This window comes from Zootoca vivipara, chromosome 15 (genome assembly GCF_965207765.1).
Source record: "Zootoca vivipara chromosome 15, rZooViv2.hap1.1, whole genome shotgun sequence".
Classification (NCBI taxonomy): domain Eukaryota; kingdom Metazoa; phylum Chordata; class Lepidosauria; order Squamata; family Lacertidae; genus Zootoca; species Zootoca vivipara.
The window spans coordinates 21,904,208-21,924,188 of record NC_142598.1 but is presented as its reverse complement, the minus strand read 5'-3'; the positions used below and the strand labels follow the sequence as shown (position 1 = coordinate 21,924,188).

General features: G+C 44.3%; 1 protein-coding gene across 1 annotated transcript in view; it reads left to right on the top strand.

The window, feature by feature from the left end:
- The window catches only part of LOC118075360 (transient receptor potential cation channel subfamily V member 6), a 69,476-nt gene that overhangs the window by 39,966 nt on the left and 9,529 nt on the right, over positions 1 to 19,981 (top strand). Inside the window, exons 3-13 of the mRNA XM_035097275.3 lie at positions 43 to 165; positions 890 to 1,030; positions 7,022 to 7,120; positions 8,103 to 8,278; positions 9,488 to 9,634; positions 10,254 to 10,466; positions 12,777 to 12,863; positions 14,142 to 14,218; positions 15,198 to 15,363; positions 17,206 to 17,272; positions 19,393 to 19,661. Coding sequence (XP_034953166.2) covers positions 43 to 165; positions 890 to 1,030; positions 7,022 to 7,120; positions 8,103 to 8,278; positions 9,488 to 9,634; positions 10,254 to 10,466; positions 12,777 to 12,863; positions 14,142 to 14,218; positions 15,198 to 15,363; positions 17,206 to 17,272; positions 19,393 to 19,661 — 1,565 coding nt within the window. The remainder of the gene's footprint in view (positions 1 to 42; positions 166 to 889; positions 1,031 to 7,021; positions 7,121 to 8,102; positions 8,279 to 9,487; positions 9,635 to 10,253; positions 10,467 to 12,776; positions 12,864 to 14,141; positions 14,219 to 15,197; positions 15,364 to 17,205; positions 17,273 to 19,392; positions 19,662 to 19,981) is intronic.

Below are 19,981 nucleotides of genomic sequence, written 5' to 3'. Positions count from 1 at the left end.
ACACGTGGCCTCATATTCTCTTATATTTGGTGGCTTCTCTAGGTGCTGTTGGGGAGACAGCTCTTCATGTAGCGGCCTTGTATAATAGCTTGGAAGCTGCCCAACTCCTGGTGGATGCAGCTCCGGAACTAGTGAACGAGGCTATGACATCAGAACTTTACACAGGTAATTATTATTAGAAGCATCCATATCCTGCCGTTCAGTTCTGCAATAAGCTCCCAAGGTGTCTCACAATATAAATAAAACAGTAGTGAATAAAACATCAACAGTCATGAGATCTATTAAATATAAAACTACGACAGCAGTTGGAAAAAGTAGATATTTACTGAGAAAAATGTGTCTAAACCAAAGCCAGAATGGGGTCACCATAACCATAACCTGGGCCCTGAAAACCTTCCTCTCATGTTCATCTCGTGCCCTTGTCCTTATGTTCTCATGCAGGGTTTGAAACAGGGATTTCTCAGCCAAGCTCTTAGCTACAACATTACACCTGTTTCCTCTTTGATGAAATGGTATCGGACAAATTCCAGATGGAATATAATAGCAGCAGAAACAGAGTCATCAAGGCACTCTTGAATATAAATGGTCAGATGGAGAATATGAGCTGCTTAATTTATCAGTAATTAATTTTGCAATTGCATTTGTCATTAAAACCAGCATTCATCAGCATTGCCTTGGGGATCAATACCCCTTTCTTCTGCAGGTAACTCAGATGAGCTGTAATCACTTGTAGTTGATGTCAGGCTCATGTAAAGCATAACTTGCTGTTGTTCATCAGTTATTTGCCTACAAATTAGCTGGATTTGTGGGTCCCAATTTTCATTAGCAACGGCTTTCTAGACTGTAGGAAATGGAGAACCTTATGTAAGCAGACATTTGTGTATTTCAGGGGAGACAGCTCTTCACATAGCTGTGGTGAACAAAAACCTAAAGCTGGTGAAAGCTTTGCTTGAGAAGGGGGCAGATATTAATAGCCCGCGAGCCACTGGATACGTCTTCAGGCGCAGAAGTGACAACCTTATCTATTTCGGTATGTTTGGAGTCTGGATACTCTTCCCCTCACATTCTACTTTTTTGTCTGGAGAGATTTCTTAAATGAAGAATTCTGTCACACGGGTCCCCACTGACAGCTGATATACAAATGAACCTCCTCAGTAAGAAATGGGCTGCAGTCTTGTGCCTCAGCCATCAACGGCCCACATTCTGAGTTGGCGATTACTTTGGAAACCAGTGTGTTTGAGGTGTTATGATGATGGAGGTTCTGTCTGTAGTGTTTGGTCTGTGAAGGAACAACTCACACCTGCATACCCTCCAACTTTCCTCTGATGCAAATAGGGACGTCCTATTCCATCATCATCATCATCCTTTTATTATTTATACCCTGCCCATCTGACTGGGTTGCCCCAGCCATTCAGGGCAGCTTCCAACATATATAAAAACATAACAAAACATTAAACATTAAATAAAACCCAACTTCCCTATACAAGGCTGTCTTCAGATGTCTTCTAAAGATCGTACAGTTACTTATCTCCTTGGCTTGGGGGTTGCATAACTCCATATCCTCTAACGTTTCATGAAAATAGGGGCGTCCTACCATACCCTCCAACATTTCTCTTATGAAGGAAATGCGGGGCATTCTGTGATCAAATCAGAAACCGGGACGGCTTCTGTGAATCCAGGACTGTCCCTGGAAAATAGGGACACTTGGAGGGTCCACACCTGCCAGATCTTGCAAGCATGAAAGTGTAAACTGACCCCAGGGTGACCAGAAGCAAAGGAGGCCAGAACTCCTGGGGGATCTTTTTTAAACAGTTGCGTAGAAGAGGGAATTCCACCAGGTACAGTTCTGCTCACCCTTGCTTAACAAGCGTCACAAGATAAAGTGACTAGACCTCTTATTATAGAAGACAGGAGTGGTTCACAATGGACTGGTTAGATGGTGATGCTGCTGCTATGCACTGCTCCACTGGTACTGAGCGCTGTTGCTATGGGGGGAATCCACTGGAGAATCATGGTTGTCCTCCCCCCCCCCAACTACACCTCCACATTAAAATATCCTGTTCTTCTTCAATAAAAGAGAAAAAGGGAGACCAAAAGAGAGAGATTAATTGAAAATGTCTAGTAAATCAGATCGGTAGTTGGGTTCCTGTTGGGGAACTTTGGTTGTGTGGACTTGGAATCCATTTGGGGATCCAGGGTAGGGAGACTTGAGGAGACGCTGTGGTTGCTGGTTCTTCCTCGGGGCCAACCCAAGTCACTGGTTGAGGCAAACAAAGAGCAATATGGTACAATCAAGCATGCATTGGAATTCATGTCAAGAATTGGGCACAGCTGGTCAGGAATATAACACAGCCCAAGCTGGATGAGGGCAGTGCACATTTATATGGTGTAAATTGTACCGGTATTCCAAGCAACCCACCTGAATTATCTCTGGTGCTGTGGGTTAAACCACAGAGCCTAGAGTTTGCCGATCTGAAGGTTGGCGGTTCGAATCCCCGTGACGGGGTGAGCTCCTGTTGCTCGGTCCCTGCTCCTGCCAACCTAGCAGTTCGAAAGCACACCAAAAGGTGCAAGTAGATAAATAGGTAATGCTCCGGCGGGAATGTAAATGGCGTTTCCGTGTGCTGCTCTGGTTTGCCAGAAGCGGCTTAGTCATGCTGGCCACATGACCCGGAAGCTGTACGCCGGCTCCCTCGGCCAGTAAAGCGAGATGAGCTCCGCAACCCCAGAGTCGTCCACGACTGGACCTAACAGTCAGGGGTCCCTTTACTTTTTTAAACTGGCGTTATGCTCATACTGCCGCAGGAGGCAGAAAGCTGCCAGAGACTAAGAGGCCACTTAGAAAGGTGACATATGAGATGGGAGCTTCCTGATTCACAGATAAATGACACTAAACTTGACTGGTGTTATTGGCCATTCCGTTGCCCCAAGGAGCTGTCATTTTAAGGAGTGGGGTGAGCTAACTTGTCTTTAGCAGGGCCTTTGAACACTCTCACTAAACTCCCAGGATTCTTTGGCACTTAAAAAAGAAAGAAAGTAAAGGACCCCTGACAGTTAAGTCGTCGCAGGCGACTCTGGGGTTGCGGCACTCATCTCACTTTACAGGCCAAGGGAGCCGGCGTTTGTCCGCAGACAGTTTTTCTGTGTCATGTGGCCAGCATGACTAAGTCGCTTCTGGCACAATGAAACACCGATACCAATTAAATTGGTATAAAACCAGTGTGCATAGAGAAATTTGGTCTTTGAAAATTCTGGTACGAGTTGACCAGAACCTTGTCGCGAATTCCTTCACGGCGCTTTAGCAGAAATGTTGAGTTCCAGTGCAGTATATTTATTGTGAGCTATATACAAATATCTACAGGCAGTTCATACACAAGCAGTTGATACACTCTCTAAACCTCTCACTGACCACGCTCTTCTACAACAACAACAACAACAACAACAACAACACCACCACACTCACTGCTGGAAAGGTTTTCCTTTTAAACCACTGACAGCCAATCAACTGACAGCACATTACTGCTGAGTCATTCTGACCCAGCACTTCTACAGAAAGCATTGCATCAGCCAGTTTCACTTTACTAGTACACTCAGGCCTGCAGACTTACTATTTCACACAGCATTCTGTGGATCCCAACACTCCTCCTTAAGTCAAAGGCTTGAGACCTAACAATTCTCTTAAGTCTCAAAATTTAGGAGCATCTAAACATTTTGTATATAAGTCTGCCACATTACATTTTGTGTTACAATGTTGTACTTTTAACACATTTCTTTCCAAAGCATTTTTAACATTGCCATATCTTATTGCAATATGTTTACTTTTAAAATTCTGTTGGTTGGCAAGTTGCTGTGCTGCCATGTTATCACTGAGCACAGTGATTGGCATTTTTGAAGGTATTCCTAGTTCTTTTGTTAGGCAAGCAAACCACTCTATTTGTGACACACATTCGCTTATGGCTGAGTACTCTGCTTCACAAGTACTTGTGGCAACAAACGTTTGCTTGAGGCTTTTCCATTGAACCAGGGCATTTCCAATATATATGGCGTAGCCAGTGGTAGATTTTCCATTTTCTCTGTCTCCCCAGCTGGCACCAGCGTATGCATATACTTGCTGATCACATCCTGTATCTAGCACCAGCTTGTAATCTTTTGTGCCTTTCAGATACCTCAGAATTCTTTTGAGTGCTACCCAATCTCTCTGAGCCGGGTTTGCACTTCTTTGACTTAACATGTGCACTGCCAATGTTATGTCGGGTCTTGACCAGCAACTTAAATATAACAGAGAACCCAACAAAGAATGAAATGCTGTTGCATTCTCACATTTTTGCCCCTCTGGTTCATTTTTATACTGTGTAGTTATGGGAGTGTCAACCTCATTTGCCCTTTCCATTCCATATGTCTTCAGTAATTTTCCAACCTTTTCCTTCTGACTTAGGGAGTAGACACCCTCTTCATTCCTCTGAATCTCTACTCCTAAGTAATTTTGGATTTCTCCCAAATGCTTCAGTTTGTACTTGTTACCTAGGTTGTTCATGAACCAGGACACTTGCTTTTGTGCAGTTGTTATTAGACAGATATCATCAACATACAAAAGTAAATAACAAACGCTTCCTTGCACTGTTGCTGAATATAAACAGGAATCAGCCAGGCTTTGTTTGAATCCCATCTTTTTCAAACTTGTGTCTATGCATTCATGCCATAGACGTGCACTTTGGTGTAAACCATATAGTGCCCTCTGCAGCTTTAACACCATGCTGTCTCTTTCCAGCTCATAACCTGGTATTTGCTGCAAATACACCTCTGCATCAATGGGAGCGTTTAAATATGCTGAGGCAACATCAAAGTGATGAACTTTTAACCTCCTCAGGCTTGCCATTGCTAAAACTGATTTTACTGTTTCAGCTTTTGTTGTTGGGGCAACCAGTACATTCTCCTGGTCAGCGTTATCAGCGAGCCAGCTGTCTCACACACATGGACAGCCCTGAGTGCATTCCACGCCTCCTTTGCCGTCACCTTATCTGTTACGTAGACAAGCTGGCTATCGTCCACTCCAAGGACAATAGTAGACAACGCTCTCTCATCCTTTTCTAGCTCGGCCACTGCTTGTGCCAGCTCTTCATCGTTGTCCTCATCCTCCTCAGGGGGCTGTGGCGTAGTTTCCACCACCATCCACAAACCCTCACGCTTGAGGAAGTGTTGCATGCGGACCGACCAGACACTGTAGTTTGTGGCCGTCAGCTTCTCTAGCAACATGCCAGCTCTGGACTGCTCCATACCTGCAGCTCACCTCCAGCTCACCACGCCTAGACAACTGCTACCTGGACTCTTGCGCAGCGGAAGCGTGCTGGGCCCATAACCCTGTCACGAATTCCTTCATGGCGCTTTAGCAGAAATGTTGAGTTCCAGGTTCTTTAGTGCAGTATTTTTATTGTGAGCTATATACAAATATCTACAGGCAGTTCATACACAAGCAGTTGATACACTCTCTAAACCTCTCACTGACCACACTCTTCTACAACACCACCACACTCACTGCTGGAAAGGTTTTCCTTTTAAACCACTGACAGCCAATCAACTGACAGCACATTACTGCTGAGTCATTCTGACCCAGCACTTCTACAGAAAGTATTGCATCAGCCAGTTTCACTTTACTAGTACACTCAGACCTGCAGACTTACTATTTCATACAGCATTCTGTGTATCCCAACAAACCTCAGTTCCTGGGTCAAAATGTGGATCAGGACTTGGCTAACCAGCATCTCTTGCACTTCCTGAATGTTTGGACGCAGTTTGTTACTCAAAAGAAGTGTCAAAATGTGTTTTAAAATGCATTTATTTACAATTTTTAAAAAGGGAAAACGGTTAAAATACATAAAGAAATGTGGGATTTCATGCAGATTATTTTTAAAAGGGGGCCGCGAGGATGGAGCAGACTTATGGATGCATCTGAAATCGATACGGAACAGAAAAAGGCTTATTTCTAGATAAAGCTTTGCAGTGTAAATATGCCCTTAGCCGTTGTGATGTTCTTCAAAATTCCCTTGCAGTTCTGATAAAATGTTGCTCTAGCCCTTTAACAAGCTGTTTCATCTCCCAATTCCCTTGTCCGTGGTGGTGTATTTTTATTCAGAAGCTTTCTTTTTCTTCACGAACTGAATCTCCAGCCAATGTAAATCAGATTTCCCAGCTGACTTCACTAGAGCTGAGGATTTGCCGTGCGATGCTTAGATGGATCCCCAGTTACCTGTTTCAGGCAGTAATTAAACCATGCTTAGTAGATCAACTTTCAAGCATTTTGGTAATGAGCCTCCATTAATTTTCACTCGGAATAAATTGTAACACCCCAGAGACGGTGCATGAAGAAGGCGGTGGGCGTCTCTTAATTCTGCCTCCCTTATCTAGCCGCTTTCACTCAAACAGAATTCCAGCCCTCTGCGTGCAGTCTCAAAGGATGTTTGGTCTTTCTTTTAAACCGCATAGGTCACAGTTTAATTAGAGGGAGGAGTGAAGGGCATTTACTTTCCTGTGAAATTGATTTTGTAATCTCTTGAAACCCCCAGAAGTGTTGACTTCTTGAAACTAGATAAAATGGCTTAGATGGTTGACATATCATGTTTGCCTAAGTTGTTGTTGACACCATGTTGTATTCAGCAAGGGACTTGCCAACCAAAATTAAGTGGAGTTTTTAGGCACACTTGCCTGTATTGTGATATCACAGCCCATTGGGGCAGCAGCCTACTCTAGCAGCAATTCCTTTGACTTAAGGAAGCCTGCGAAATATAGTTCCGTAGGAGGGACGGGATCAGAATCTCTAACAGAATTCTCATCACTCTCGTGAAGCTGACCATTCTCGGTAAACTGGGAAATTCACCATGTGCTGGTGTTACAACCCAAGTAAATATGCCTGTGTGTTAGCTATGGCACCCATTCTTTCCCTTTAAAAAACGAACTGTTGGAAATCTGTCATGATGCCCCTGCTACTCCTCCCCCTTTTAAACCCCCCGGTTGTTTCTTTCCTCAGGGGAACACATTCTATCTTTTGCGGCCTGTGCTGGGAGCGAAGCAATTGTGCAGCTGCTCATTGAAAATGGCGCCAACATCAGAGTGCAAGACTCCTTGGGTACGGCATCTTCGAAGGGATCTGTGACGAGCCTTGGGGGGGGGATTCATGCTGCAGAAGAGTGTGGCCCCCAGGTCCCCCTCCCTCATAGTCCAATGCCTATTCTCTGCCCTCCGTGTCGGGCTACGGAAGTAAATGGCCATTCCTGGGACAACAAGAAGCAAGATCCCAAATGATGGGATCCTGAGCATTGTGGGCCTGTTCATTATATAATCTGTAGAATCTAATGATAAAGCCTTGGGGTGACTGGACAGCAGGTGTGTGGCTAAGACCATAAGACGATACTTCTGGATCAGGCTAGCGGCCCATCTAGTCCAGCATCCTGTTCTCACAGTGGCCAACCTGAGGGGAACTCTCAAGCAGAACCCGAGCACGTCACCTCATACCAGAGACACCAAGTTCCGCCGGACATGGGGGGGGGGGCTTGCCACATGCACATGATGCCACACGTTCAACACCTGTGATGTCACACACATTGGGGGGGGGAGGCTGTGAAGCCTAGTGGGGCCCTCTGCCACTGTGGGGAGGCCCACCGAGGCCTGCCACAACCACATGGAGGCCCAGTAGGGCCCTTCGCCACCACAGCCCAGCCTCTGAAGATTGCGGGGCTTGCCCCGTCCCCACATACTTTGAGGGGGGCATGAGGTGTCTTCAGTCCCATAGAATTGGCGCCTGTGCCTGATATTCACATTTTCTCTAAAAATTCCCCAAATACTGCAACATTTCCTCAGAGAGGAGGTGCTCCATCTCCATCTAAAATTCCCCAAATACTGCAACGTTTCCTCAGAGGGGAGGTTGCCCTGGGTATGTTTGAATTCCTCACACATGCTGTGCCTCTGTGCCTCATTTTTTGATGCTGGCCTCTTCATTCAGCAAAGCCGCCCAGATTGCTAATGAGACAGACCTGGGGCCATTGGTTGCCTATCAAAGTCTCCTCAGGATATCACAATGATTCTTGTTTTTCCACTTTGTGCTATTTCAGGTAACACTGTCCTCCACATCTTGGTTCTCCAACCAAACAAAGCATCTGCCTGTCAAATGTACAATCTGTTTCTTCAGTGCAACAAGGAGGAGAAGGAGCTGGTGGGCCTTGACTCAGTCGCAAACAACCAGGGCCTCACTCCCTTTAAGTTGGCTGGTGTTGAGGGCAACACAGTGGTGAGTAAATGAGTACACAGCCATATTCTGCTGCAGTTGTAGCTGTTGATTGCGGCTGTGTTGTGTTTTCGTTTTGATGTATTTATATCCTCCTTTGTCAAAGTCACTTAAGGCTTTAAAGCTGACAAGTCACATAACAAAACTAAAAATGCAGCGATCATTAATACATTAAAACAGAATGGACCACCTCATGATTCATAGCCTACAGTTTATAGACACCTTAGATGCCATGGGGCTGGCCACACATTTGAATACTTGAACACTGGTGAGACAGTAGGACCATCCATGAGTGAGTGAGTGCTGTGCTGTGACCCTTAAACCCATCTGAACTTCTAGGCACACCTGCAGAGGAACTGAGCATTTCCTGAACTTGTCTGACCAAGCTCAGAGAGGGTTCCTGAGCTGACTGAGCACTAGCCCAGCCAGTGTTCCTTTATATATTCTTTGTAAGACAGTGTGAGTAGTAAAAGCCCCATCTCCCACGACCCTCTTTTTCCTGGGGTGAATATTCATTGAACTTTGTTGAGAAGTTTCATCTCTGGTGAAACTGCTGGAGGAAGTGCTCTAAAAAGGCAAAGGACTGCACAAGGAACAAACCACACATTCTGGTGTGGGTGGGTTGATTCAACCCCTGTGAGCTGCTCTTCATACGGGCAGCTGTCTGTGTGGCTGAGCACTCATATGATTTGGGTTCCTAGCAGCAACCCACCATATTGGACAGCATATTAACTGGGCCAATGAAATTGCAGCAGGAAGAGCATTTATGGGTATGAAAAAGCAAAATAAACGAGTTGTTGTTGACATATTGGATTAGCTTTATATGAGAATGGAACTAAGCCCCAAGAAAATATACAGTTGGAGGCATGAGCTCTGGCACTAGGACTACAACTCCTCTCATCCCTGACCATTGGCTGTGTTGGCTGATGGGAGTTGAAGTCTGATATCTAGAAAGCACCATGTCAGCTACCCCTGAGCTATGGTTGGAAAAATGATTTAGATACAATGAGATTTCCACCAATATAACTGCACTGAGGTTTATTCTATGATTATATACACTCTTTCCCTATGGTATTGAATTTTTCTGAATCTTTCATAGAAAAAGAGGGAGAGATATTGTGCTGCGGGGGTCATGGGGTTACTGCACAATCTGTAGCAACCACCTTGACATGGGCCTAGTCTAACTGAGATTTTTTTCTTCCCAATAACTAGATGTTCCAGCATTTAATGCAAAGAAGAAAGCACATCCAGTGGATGTTTGGGCCTTTGACATCCACCTTGTATGACCTCACGGAAATTGACTCCTGGGGTGATGATCAGTCGCTTCTGGAGCTCATTGTCACCACCAAAAAGAGAGAGGTATTTGTTACACTAACCTACCCTCCAACATTTCTCTGATGAAAATAGGGATGTCCAACACTATTTTTCTAGAAAAACAGGTGCTGGAACGTACCGTGAATGCCCCCCCTTGTTCTCTTATAATGGCAATGGTGCCCACCTGAGAATTGCTGGAACTGAGTTACGGTGACGTCTAGCTGAAAAAAAGCTCTGAGGGACTTCCTATCCTAACATTTCTCTGATGAAAATAGGGAAATCCTAAGGAAAAGCAGAACATTCCTGCATTAGAGCAGAAACTGGGATGGCTTCTGTAAATCCAGGACTGCTGCTGGAAAATAGGGACACTTGGAGGGTCTGCACTAAATTTATCTAGAACAAGCTTTCAAATCTCCTTCTAGAAAGCCCTGTTTGTTTGTTGTTTTCTTGGCAGCTTATACAGGCTCCTCAGTGAGGAAAGGATCAGTAATGGCATACAAACTTTTCTGAGATTTGGGGAGATTTTCCTCCAGCACTGAGCTTCCTACAAGTAGCCGGGGGGGGGGGGAGTGTATTGTTTTTTATGTCCTTGAGGATTGTTTACTTGTGGGTGTGTCTTCTCCTTAGGGAAGAGAATGACAAAAGTCTGCTTTATACTCTCCAGGCTCGGCGGATCCTAGACCTTACCCCTGTGAATGAGCTGGTAAGCCTGAAGTGGAATAAATATGGAAGGCCGTATTTTTGCATCTTGGCCTTATTCTACGTCTTGTACATGATTTGCTTCACAATGTGTTGCGTCTACCGGCCTCTGAAAGAACGGCGCTGTAACAAAACAAATGAAAGGGATAACACAATCTACGTTCAGAAACTTTTGCAGGTAAATCCTCACTCAACTTGAGTTTATTAAGGATGCGAAAGTCACCTGCAATTTCCACTGCCAGGAGGAGATTAAAAAAGACGCATTGATGGCCACAGATAGGTATCCCAGATATAGCAAGTTTCCTGAACAGTTAGCAGGAGAAATTAGAGAGGAAATGGTGAATTATTGCACAGTTAGAAAAAACCCTAATTAGTTGTTTATTTACTCAGCAATTATATGCAAGTTCCTCTGCATTCAGTGGGATTTGCTCCCATGTATGTGCGTAGGTGTGCAACATGAGGAACAACAATGACCAAAAGCTTGGCACAATGCACAGCAGGAAGCTATTCAATAGTTTAGTGGGAATCACAGAATTGTAGAGTTGGAAGGGATCCTGAGGGTGATCTAGTCCAACGCCCTAAAATGCAGGAAAGTATGATTCGAAAGATGCCCAACAGTGAGCTGGTCTGTTGCTTGAATTGGGAACATGATGAGCCCCAGTTAGAATAAAGAACAGTCAGTTCTCCAACCAATTGTTGGAGTCAGTTCTCTCCCCAATTGGAGAAATGCACAGAAACACTGTTTGTGGAAGAACTGTAGCTCAGTGGTAGAACGCAGAAGAAGCATAGATGATTCTTGTTAACAGTTTGGAAACTAATGTGGCCATCTGACTCTGGGGAAAGTCCTGATATAGGAAGACATACACATTACTGGAGCTATGTAGCCCTACAGTTGGACGGAACTGCAGAAGCTTGAGATGCAGCACTTCGCACCCAGTTTTTTTGTGACAGCCACTAGGTGGCTGTGAGCTTCCTTGTTGCACATGCTACCTCATTAAATCACTGGTCGTTTCTTTTACTATGTGCATCTCATGCCCTCCAACATTTCTCCAATGAAAACAGGGACATCCTAAGGAAAAGAGGGACATTCCGGGATGAAATCAGAAACCAGGATAGCAACTGTAAATCCTGGACTGTCCCTGGAAAATTGGGACACTTGGAGAGTCTGTTATCACTGTGATGGCTGGAACTATCAAGTGTTAATACAGAGGCTGCTAACACTGAACTGGCCTCAGCACTTGCCCCCAATCCTGTTTACACAAGTGTGCTAGTGATTCTTGAGCTTGTTCCATTGCTCTGAGTTGCTGCTGAGTTTTTTCTCCCTTTGGGTTGTTTCAGGACCTTTAGGTTGTTTCCCCACCCCGTCTTTTGGGATCCAGTAACTTCTACAAAAAGCACCATGCTTATGACGTTCTCTGTTATAATTTTGCTTCCAAGCAACCTTGAAATATTTATTTTCAATCTACTAAGTGCAAGTATCAGCACTTAATGTGCAGGATGTGAGGGGGTTGAAGCCTGTTCTCTTTTTAAAGACAGGCAGGCTGAGATGCCCCAATTAATTTCCCCCCTAAATTGCTTCAAATGGTTGTTAAGTGGCTCACTTAGTTTGGAGCTGGAATATGTATGAAAGTTGCCTGGCAATTAGATGCCATTTTCAGACACAACTGGAAGTCATTTTAGTATTAGTCCAGGGAATTGTACGGTAATACAGAAGGCTGGCTATTGAGTCCAGGTTCCTAAATGTCCTCCCCCCTTCTTCTTCTTTGCCTATTCTTCTAGATTTTACTGAATAGGATATGAGCAGTCAGATGTGGAAAATCCATTTGAGAGTGTGATGATTTAATTCAGGGGTCCCCAAACTAAGGCCCGGGGGCCGGATGTGGCCCAATCGGCTTCTCAATCCGGCCCACGGAAGGTCCAGGAATCAGCATGTTTTTACATGAGTAGAATGTGTCCTTTTATTTAAAATGCATCTCTGGGTTATTTGTGGGGCATAGGAATTTGTTCATATTTTTTTCAAAATATAGTCCGGCCCCCCCACAAGGTCTGAGGGACAGTGGACCGGCCCCCTGCTGAAAAAGTTTGCTGACCCCTGATTTAATTCCTTGTTTAATTGGGCTGAAAGTATTGGGGTGGATACTAGTATGCTGATTATTCCACCATGTGCATTTCTACAAAAACAAGTTCAAATAAAAACATACCATACTGCTTCTGGGAAATGCACAGGCTCTGGCTTTGCTAGAAGAGAGGGAGAAGAGACTCCCAAACTGAGGAGTGAGGAGCAGCCACAGAGAATGTAACTCTTATGAATGTGATCTGAGCCATCAGTGGTGTGCTTAATTATGGTGGAACACAGAGGATTTCTGAATCTGTTCAAGATTAGATCTGAGTTCAGAAGGCTATAGGTTTGATCGATAAGTTTACCTCTTGACTATACAGTATGATATTCCTAACTGTATGGATTATGTCCCCCCCCCTTTCTTCTCAGGAATCTTATCTTACCCCTGAAGATGACCTCAGGTTGGTGGGCGAGCTTATCACTGTCATTGGAGCCATAGTGATATTGATTCTGGAGGTAAGAAAAGCACTTTTCACTTCTGAGTCCTTGTGTGAAATGAGAGAGCATGGGTTTCCAAGTATTTTAAATACAGTAGTATTAGGGGAAAATATGGTACTCATTTAAGCTATTGCTAAGCCCACCAATATCTTTTTTTGGGGGGTGGGGGTGGGGGAATGTGCTGTTGTCACAAAGAAACACCAGGTGTTAGTTGTTAACTTAATTCTTACAGCTAGGATAGAATCAGCTGGCAAAGGGAAAAATAAGGAAGGACTTTTGGGATTGCTGAGTGGTTGAAACAAATCTAGAAGACACAGAGAACAATGAAACTTACACATCTTTGTAAGATTCACAGGGTGACAGGAGAATACTCTACTTTAGACTGAATTCACTCACTCACACACACACACACACACACACACACACACACACACATGATTCAGAACATTAACCAGAATGTTGTAACTGGCACACAGGCCCTGATCTAGAGGAAGTTAACAGGGTTTGAACTGAACAAGTGCATGAGCCCCCATTGAAATCAGTGGAATATGACTGTTGATACTCCCAGGTCAAAGTTGTATGGAGAAAGAATGAAGAGAGCTGTCTTTATCAGACGTTAGGCATTCACTTTGACACACAGTGGTACCTTGGTTCTTGAACTTAATCCGTTCCAGGAGTCCATTCGACTCCCGAAACCATTCAAAAACCAAGGCATGGCTTCCGATTGGTTGCAGGAGCTCCCTGCGGTCAAGCGGAAGCCGCATTGGACGTTCAGCTTCCGAAAAACATTTGCAAACTGGAACATTTACTTCTGGGTTTGCAGTGTTCAGTAGCTGATTTGTTTGGGAGCCAAGCCGTTCGAGTACCAAGGTACCACTGTATTCATGTTTCTTTCCCTAAACTAGTTCACTCTAGTTATAAACAAACCTGAAACAGTCGTAGTACATGGTGTGGCATGTTCAGTGGAACGGCTCCATGACTCAAGCCTATCCAGCAGTTGTTGTATTTGACTTTGGTGCTCTTTGTCCAATGACTATCTTATTTGTGGCTAATAGTCCATTTCCTTGTGATGATTGCTTCATAGCTTCCAGGACTGAGCTCTAGCATTTTAAAATGGTTCAGGAGGTCTTTGGGAATCCGGGTGCAAGTTTGCCGGGCGTGATTTAAGTCTAGGCACCTGTTTTTGTTTCTTTGCAAATAAATGGATGGATATCTAAAACATTCATCAATCTCTTTTTGATTTTTTTTCTCAAAAAAAAATGAAGCACACTTTTGATCAGTGGCTCTTTGTCTCAGATTCCAGATATCTTCAGAGTTGGCATCACCAAATACTTTGGGCAAACTATCCTTGGAGGACCTTTCCATGTCATCATGTAAGGTTCCTTTCTAGCTGGTTTATGATTGCGGGTCAAGCGATAAAGATCTAGGAATCCTGTGGGAGAGGACTGGTGTTCATTTCCTTTTTAAAAATATTTTTTAAATTAAATTTAAAGGAAAATTTCCACATATACCCTTCAATACATAATTTTGTTTTGTTTTTTCCAACTTCCTATCCCATTTTCCATGGTGATTTTATATTCTCCCCCTTTTCTGTACCCCATCTTCTATCTCTTATATCATAACCATACTATTCTTTCTGTTGCCCATGCTTCGAAACCTGCTTGCGAATTCATCATACTATAATCTCTCTTTAAATAGTCTGAATTCCATTCTTCCACAAAGCTGTCATCATTAAGTTCTCTTTATTTTAGCTGTTAACTTTGCCATTTCTGTATAGTCCATCACCTTGTTTATCCATTCTTCTTTGGTAGGAGTTTATTCTTTCCATTTTTGAACTACTACTACTACTACTAAATTTATTTATACCCCGCCCATCTGGCTGGGTTTCTCCAGCCACTCTGGGTGGCTCCCAACAAAATATTAAAAACACGATAAAACACCAGACATTAAAAACTTCCCTAAACAGGGTTGCCTTCAGATGTCTTCTAAAAGTCAGATAGTTGTTTATTTCCTTGATGGGAGGGTGTTTCACCGGGCAGGTGCCACTATCGAGAAGACCCTCTGCCTGGTTCCCTGTAACTTCACTTTTCGCAGTGAGGGAACCACCAGAAGGCCCTCAGAGGAGGACCTCAGTGTCTGGGCTGGATGATGTGGGTGGAAACGCTCCTTTAGGTATACTGGGCCGAGGCTATTTAGGGCTTTAAAGGTCAGCACCAAAACTTTGAATTGTGCTCGGAAACCTACTGGGTTTCCTTGCTGCTGTCTTAGCATACATAAACAACTTGATCATCTTTTAGGGGACTGCTGTCCCTATAACATTCCCGCTCTCCTTTGCTATTTCTCCCTGTGCAGTATCACATACGCCTGGATGATACTGGTGACCATGGTGATGCGTCTCACCAGCACAAACGGAGAGGTGGTCCCCATGTCCTTTGCTCTGGTGCTTGGCTGGTGCAACGTTATGTACTTTGCACGAGGGTTTCAGATGCTGGGGCCCTTCACTATCATGATCCAAAAGGTCAGTAAGCAACCAGTTTACTTCCATTGAGGAAGTAAGATGCTGCAGTGCATCAACATGTCTTGGATAAAGCACCGTGACTGCCTAAGTAGGGTATTTTGCTTTCGGAATTGTTTTGTGGGTCTTTGGGCCATAATAGGTAAAGGTAAAGGGACCCCTGACCATTAGGTCCAGTCGTGACCGACTCTGGGGTTGCGCGCTCATCTCGCATTATTGGCCGAGGGAGCCGGCGTATAGCTTCCAGGTCATGTGGCCAGCATGACAAAGCTGCTTCTGGCAAACCAGAGCAGCACACGGAAACGCCGTTTACCTTCCCGCTATAGCGGTTCCTATTTATCTACTTGCATTTTGACGTGCTTTCGAACTGCTAGGTTGGCAGGGCCATAATAAAGACCCACAAAACAATGTTTGTTTGTTTAGCGTGTGTCTCTGCCACCCACAGAAAGCTCTTGAACTAGGAATGTGTGAAAGCTTGCCCCTTTTATCTCCACGGATAGATGTGATTTCTGCAATGCAGGCCTGGATTTGTCGTTTTAATTATTATTTGCAGCTAGCTTAATTGTACCACGTGGACCCTATTTAAAAGTGCAGAAAGCATTAGTAATGCTCAGTAATTGTTGCATATCACATGCAATTGGCTTAATTATGTGACAGTTTGCATAACCACTTCTCACTTCCCTGCAACTCCAGGCAGAGGTAATGATATCAAAACCACTTGCCTGTTCAGGATCACTTATTGGCAACAGCAGATACGTTGCTTCCCCCCCCCCCCGGAAGTGCAAAGTCACCCATCCCTGTCCCACAGTGAGTTTTGGGGGGGGACTCCCTTGGGAGGCAAGGATGGGAGATAGAGAGCTCCCTTGAAGATGGGAGAGGCCTGTGGGGTTTTTCTCCTTTCTGGACTGCTGGTGAAGTAAAAACACTGCTAGGGTAGTGATGCCAACAGCATCTTTGTCCTTTGGGATCATGGGGTTGTAATGATCCTCAGTGGAAAAAGCACCTCTACGCTGGCAAGAAAAAAAGAGGGGTCTCATGGGCACCTCACCTCTCTGAAGGAGTATCCCACCACCTGGTACCTCGTCCATCCTCTCTCAGGTGATCCCTGGGGGAGATGGAATGGGGGGAGATGACAGTGGGCATTGTGCCCTATAAGCATCCCCTTTGAATGCATCTGTAGTCTGTATAAATTGGCAATACAATTGTACCTTGGTTCTCGGACGCCTTGGTGCTCGTATGTTTTGGCTCCCAAACGGCAATAACCCAATTTTCAAATGTTTTTCGGAAGCCGAATGTCCAACGCAGCTTCCACTTGGGTGCAGGAAGCTCCTGCAGCCAATCAGAAGCTGCACCTTGGTTTTTGAATGGTTTTGAGAGTCGAACGGACTCCTGGAACGGATTAAGATCGAGAACCAAGGTTCCACTGTGGTTTCATGGCAAATGAAAAGAAGTATTTCTACATAGAATCAGACAATTGGATCACATCAGATGGCAGGTGCTGATTCCGGGGGGTGGGAGAGGCATCTCTCTCCCTGAGCTTCTCCTCCTGAGATTAGCACTAGTGTAATATGGTCTGATGTAGAAATGTGAATGCCCCCACAAACCCAGAAACATAGGAGGAATGTCCCCCATTTTTCTTGTTATTATTTCCAGTTTTTCAAAAGTTGGACAAATGGGGGTGGGGGACTGATTCCACCTCCATTTACCCGTAATTTTACTAGGCCTTCACATCTCCAGTCTGATCCCAAAGAGTTCTGGTCTGATCTGGTCTGATCCTCGTGTCTAGGATTGTGTGTGAGAAGAGTTGCTTCTCATTACTGTGTGTTCCTGTGTTTACATTTGCAGATGATATTTGGAGACCTTATGCGCTTCTGCTGGCTGATGGCAGTGGTGATCCTTGGCTTTGCCTCTGGTAGGTGACATGTTCCAGGCTGTTCTGAAAAAGTCTGATGATTGTTTGTATTCACATATTGCATATGTGGTGCACTGTATCAGCTGAGCTAAAGCCAGAGAAGCCCAAGAAAGATGGTCCTTGGCTGTGGACAGTCCAAGTTCTAGAAGCCTGTGTGTCATAATCCTCTGTCTACAGAATAACCAAATATTAAAATAAAATAGCACCCAATATCTAAAATAAATGAGAGTTAGGATAAAATAAATGTTGAATAATGTACACCATACATGACGCGTTGGACAATTTGAATTCAAATTTGTACCCTATAAAATACTATAACAATTGTAATAATTATTCAGTTTTTTATGATGAGCCAAGTCTTTGGTCCATTCAGCCCAGTACAGTCTGATCTTACTAGAAGGGGCTCTCCTGGGTATTTCCTAAGCCCAGCTGCAGCCAGAGATCCTTTAAGTGGAGACATCAGTAGCTGGAACTCTTTTGCTTGCTTAGCATGTGCTTTGCCACTGAACTAAGACAACCCCCTTTCCTCCTCCTCTTCCTTGGCCTTGCTGGCTCTCATCTCCATCATTTTTCTTTCTTCTGTTTCCCAGTACACCCTAGAAGCTCAAAAGTGCACCTACAGTAGATTAATTCAGCTCTGAAATGGGATTTGTATTTCGGAGCACCATAAAAGCATGAATGCAAAGTGAGGCACAGTGGAGGTGTCGGGAGGTGAATAGTGCTGAGGGAGTGAAATGATGTTGTGGCATCAGTCCTATGGATTGAAGAAGCTCTTGGGCACTTCCCAAGGCAAGTGGGAAGAAGAAAATGACACACACACACCGGCTTATCTTTCCCATGTGGATGCAATTCACCTTGTCTGGGGAAACACAGTGACTGGTGTTGCATCTGTGAATTGATTTTTCATTTTGATTTTGTTGGGTTACCCAGATTGGATTCTATATTTATTTGCATCTTGTGTGAGTACTGTGACACACCCATGGCTGTCCATTGCATTGCTTGACCTTTTGTTTAAAAACCAACAATTCTCCTCTTTCCACTCATACCTGACCAAGTGGGCTCTGGTCCAGAAAGGTGAATGCCACAGCATATTTCTTCACCTTCAAGCTGCCATGACAAAATAAAATAAAAAATTCTTCCAGTAGCACCTTAGAGACCAGATACGAAGTGTGCATGCACACGAAAGCTCATACCAATGACAAACTTAGTTGGTCTCTAAGGTGCTACTGGAATGATTTATTTTTTTGACTACGTCAGACCAACACGGCTACCTCCTTGTAAGCCGCCATGACACACTTTGTTTTTTCACTGTAACAGATAAACAAGGCTAAGGGTTCTTTCTAAGAAAATGGTTTTGCTTGTAGAATGACTTGTTCTCATGCAGCAGATTTCCCCTCCTCTTGGAGCAAACTTGAGGGGGGCATGGGAAGGGGGCAGAAGAGGGACCAGATATTCCATTGCGCAAGCTGTGGGCAGCAGTCATAAAGTGCTGTGGGCAGCAGTCATAAAATGGCTGCTGTAGGGTATGTGCATCAGTCACCAAATGTGGAACTTTTCAGAGCTGAATACATCAATTTTTTACTTTATTTTGAAGTCAGGTTCTGCTTCAAGGAGCTTAGAATCCAAACGTCAGCAGTGATGGAGATAACTGAGGGGAAGGGGGGGGGGCAATAAAATATGAATTTGAGGAAATGCAAGTATGCATGACCAGGTGTTGTTTTGCTTGGTTGTAAAAGCTGCAGCTGCAATAATTTGCACAGTGCCCTGGGGAAAGAGCCTGACCACATATTACACTCACTTCATGTAGGCAACCACACAATATATTTGCCTACTGAGAATTCTTAGTGCCCCATGCCATCAAGCAGGGAAAAAATGGAAAGGGGAGAAGCCTTGATTTCACAACTGTTAACACCCGTGCATTCTGGGAGGGTCTTCCATTGGATACATGCAAGGGTGAATGAGCAGCATCCCTTAAGAAAGCGAGAGGAAATCTAAAGCTATGCAACATTACCCAGAATAGGCAAATGTCCTAAAGATCCCCTTCACATATGACACGTTATGCATGGGCCAATATTGATGCAAGGAGCACCTCACTCTTCTTCTTCTTCTTTCTTTTCCAGCGTTTTATATTATCTTCCAAACAGAAGACCCTGATGAGCTGGGCCACTTCTACAACTACCCCATGGCACTTTTTAGCACTTTTGAACTCTTCCTGACCATCATTGATGGGCCTGCCAACTACGAAGTGGACTTGCCTTTCATGTATGGGATCACATACTCTGCCTTTGCTGTCATTGCCACTCTCCTTATGCTCAACTTGCTCATTGCCATGATGGGGGACACCCATTGGCGTGTGGCCCACGAACGGGATGAACTCTGGAGAGCCCAGGTGATTGGTTGATGCTTCGTCCTGTTAACTGAAGATGATGGTTGACCCCTTTCCACGAGCCGATCGCATTGTTTATGTTTACAACTGTCTAATAATTAACTCTCTATATATTAAATTTGTATTCGGCACTTCCTCCTGAAGGAGCCATGAGCATGGGCATAAAGATGCAAATAACAGATTCAAATCTGAATTTTAATTTGCTGTAATTATAACCAACCTTGGAACCTGCTGGTGAGTGGTGGTTCATGCATTCAACAACAACAACAACAGATAAATTTATTGTTTAATTCTTTTTTGTAAATTGCTCTGAGGTTTTTTTT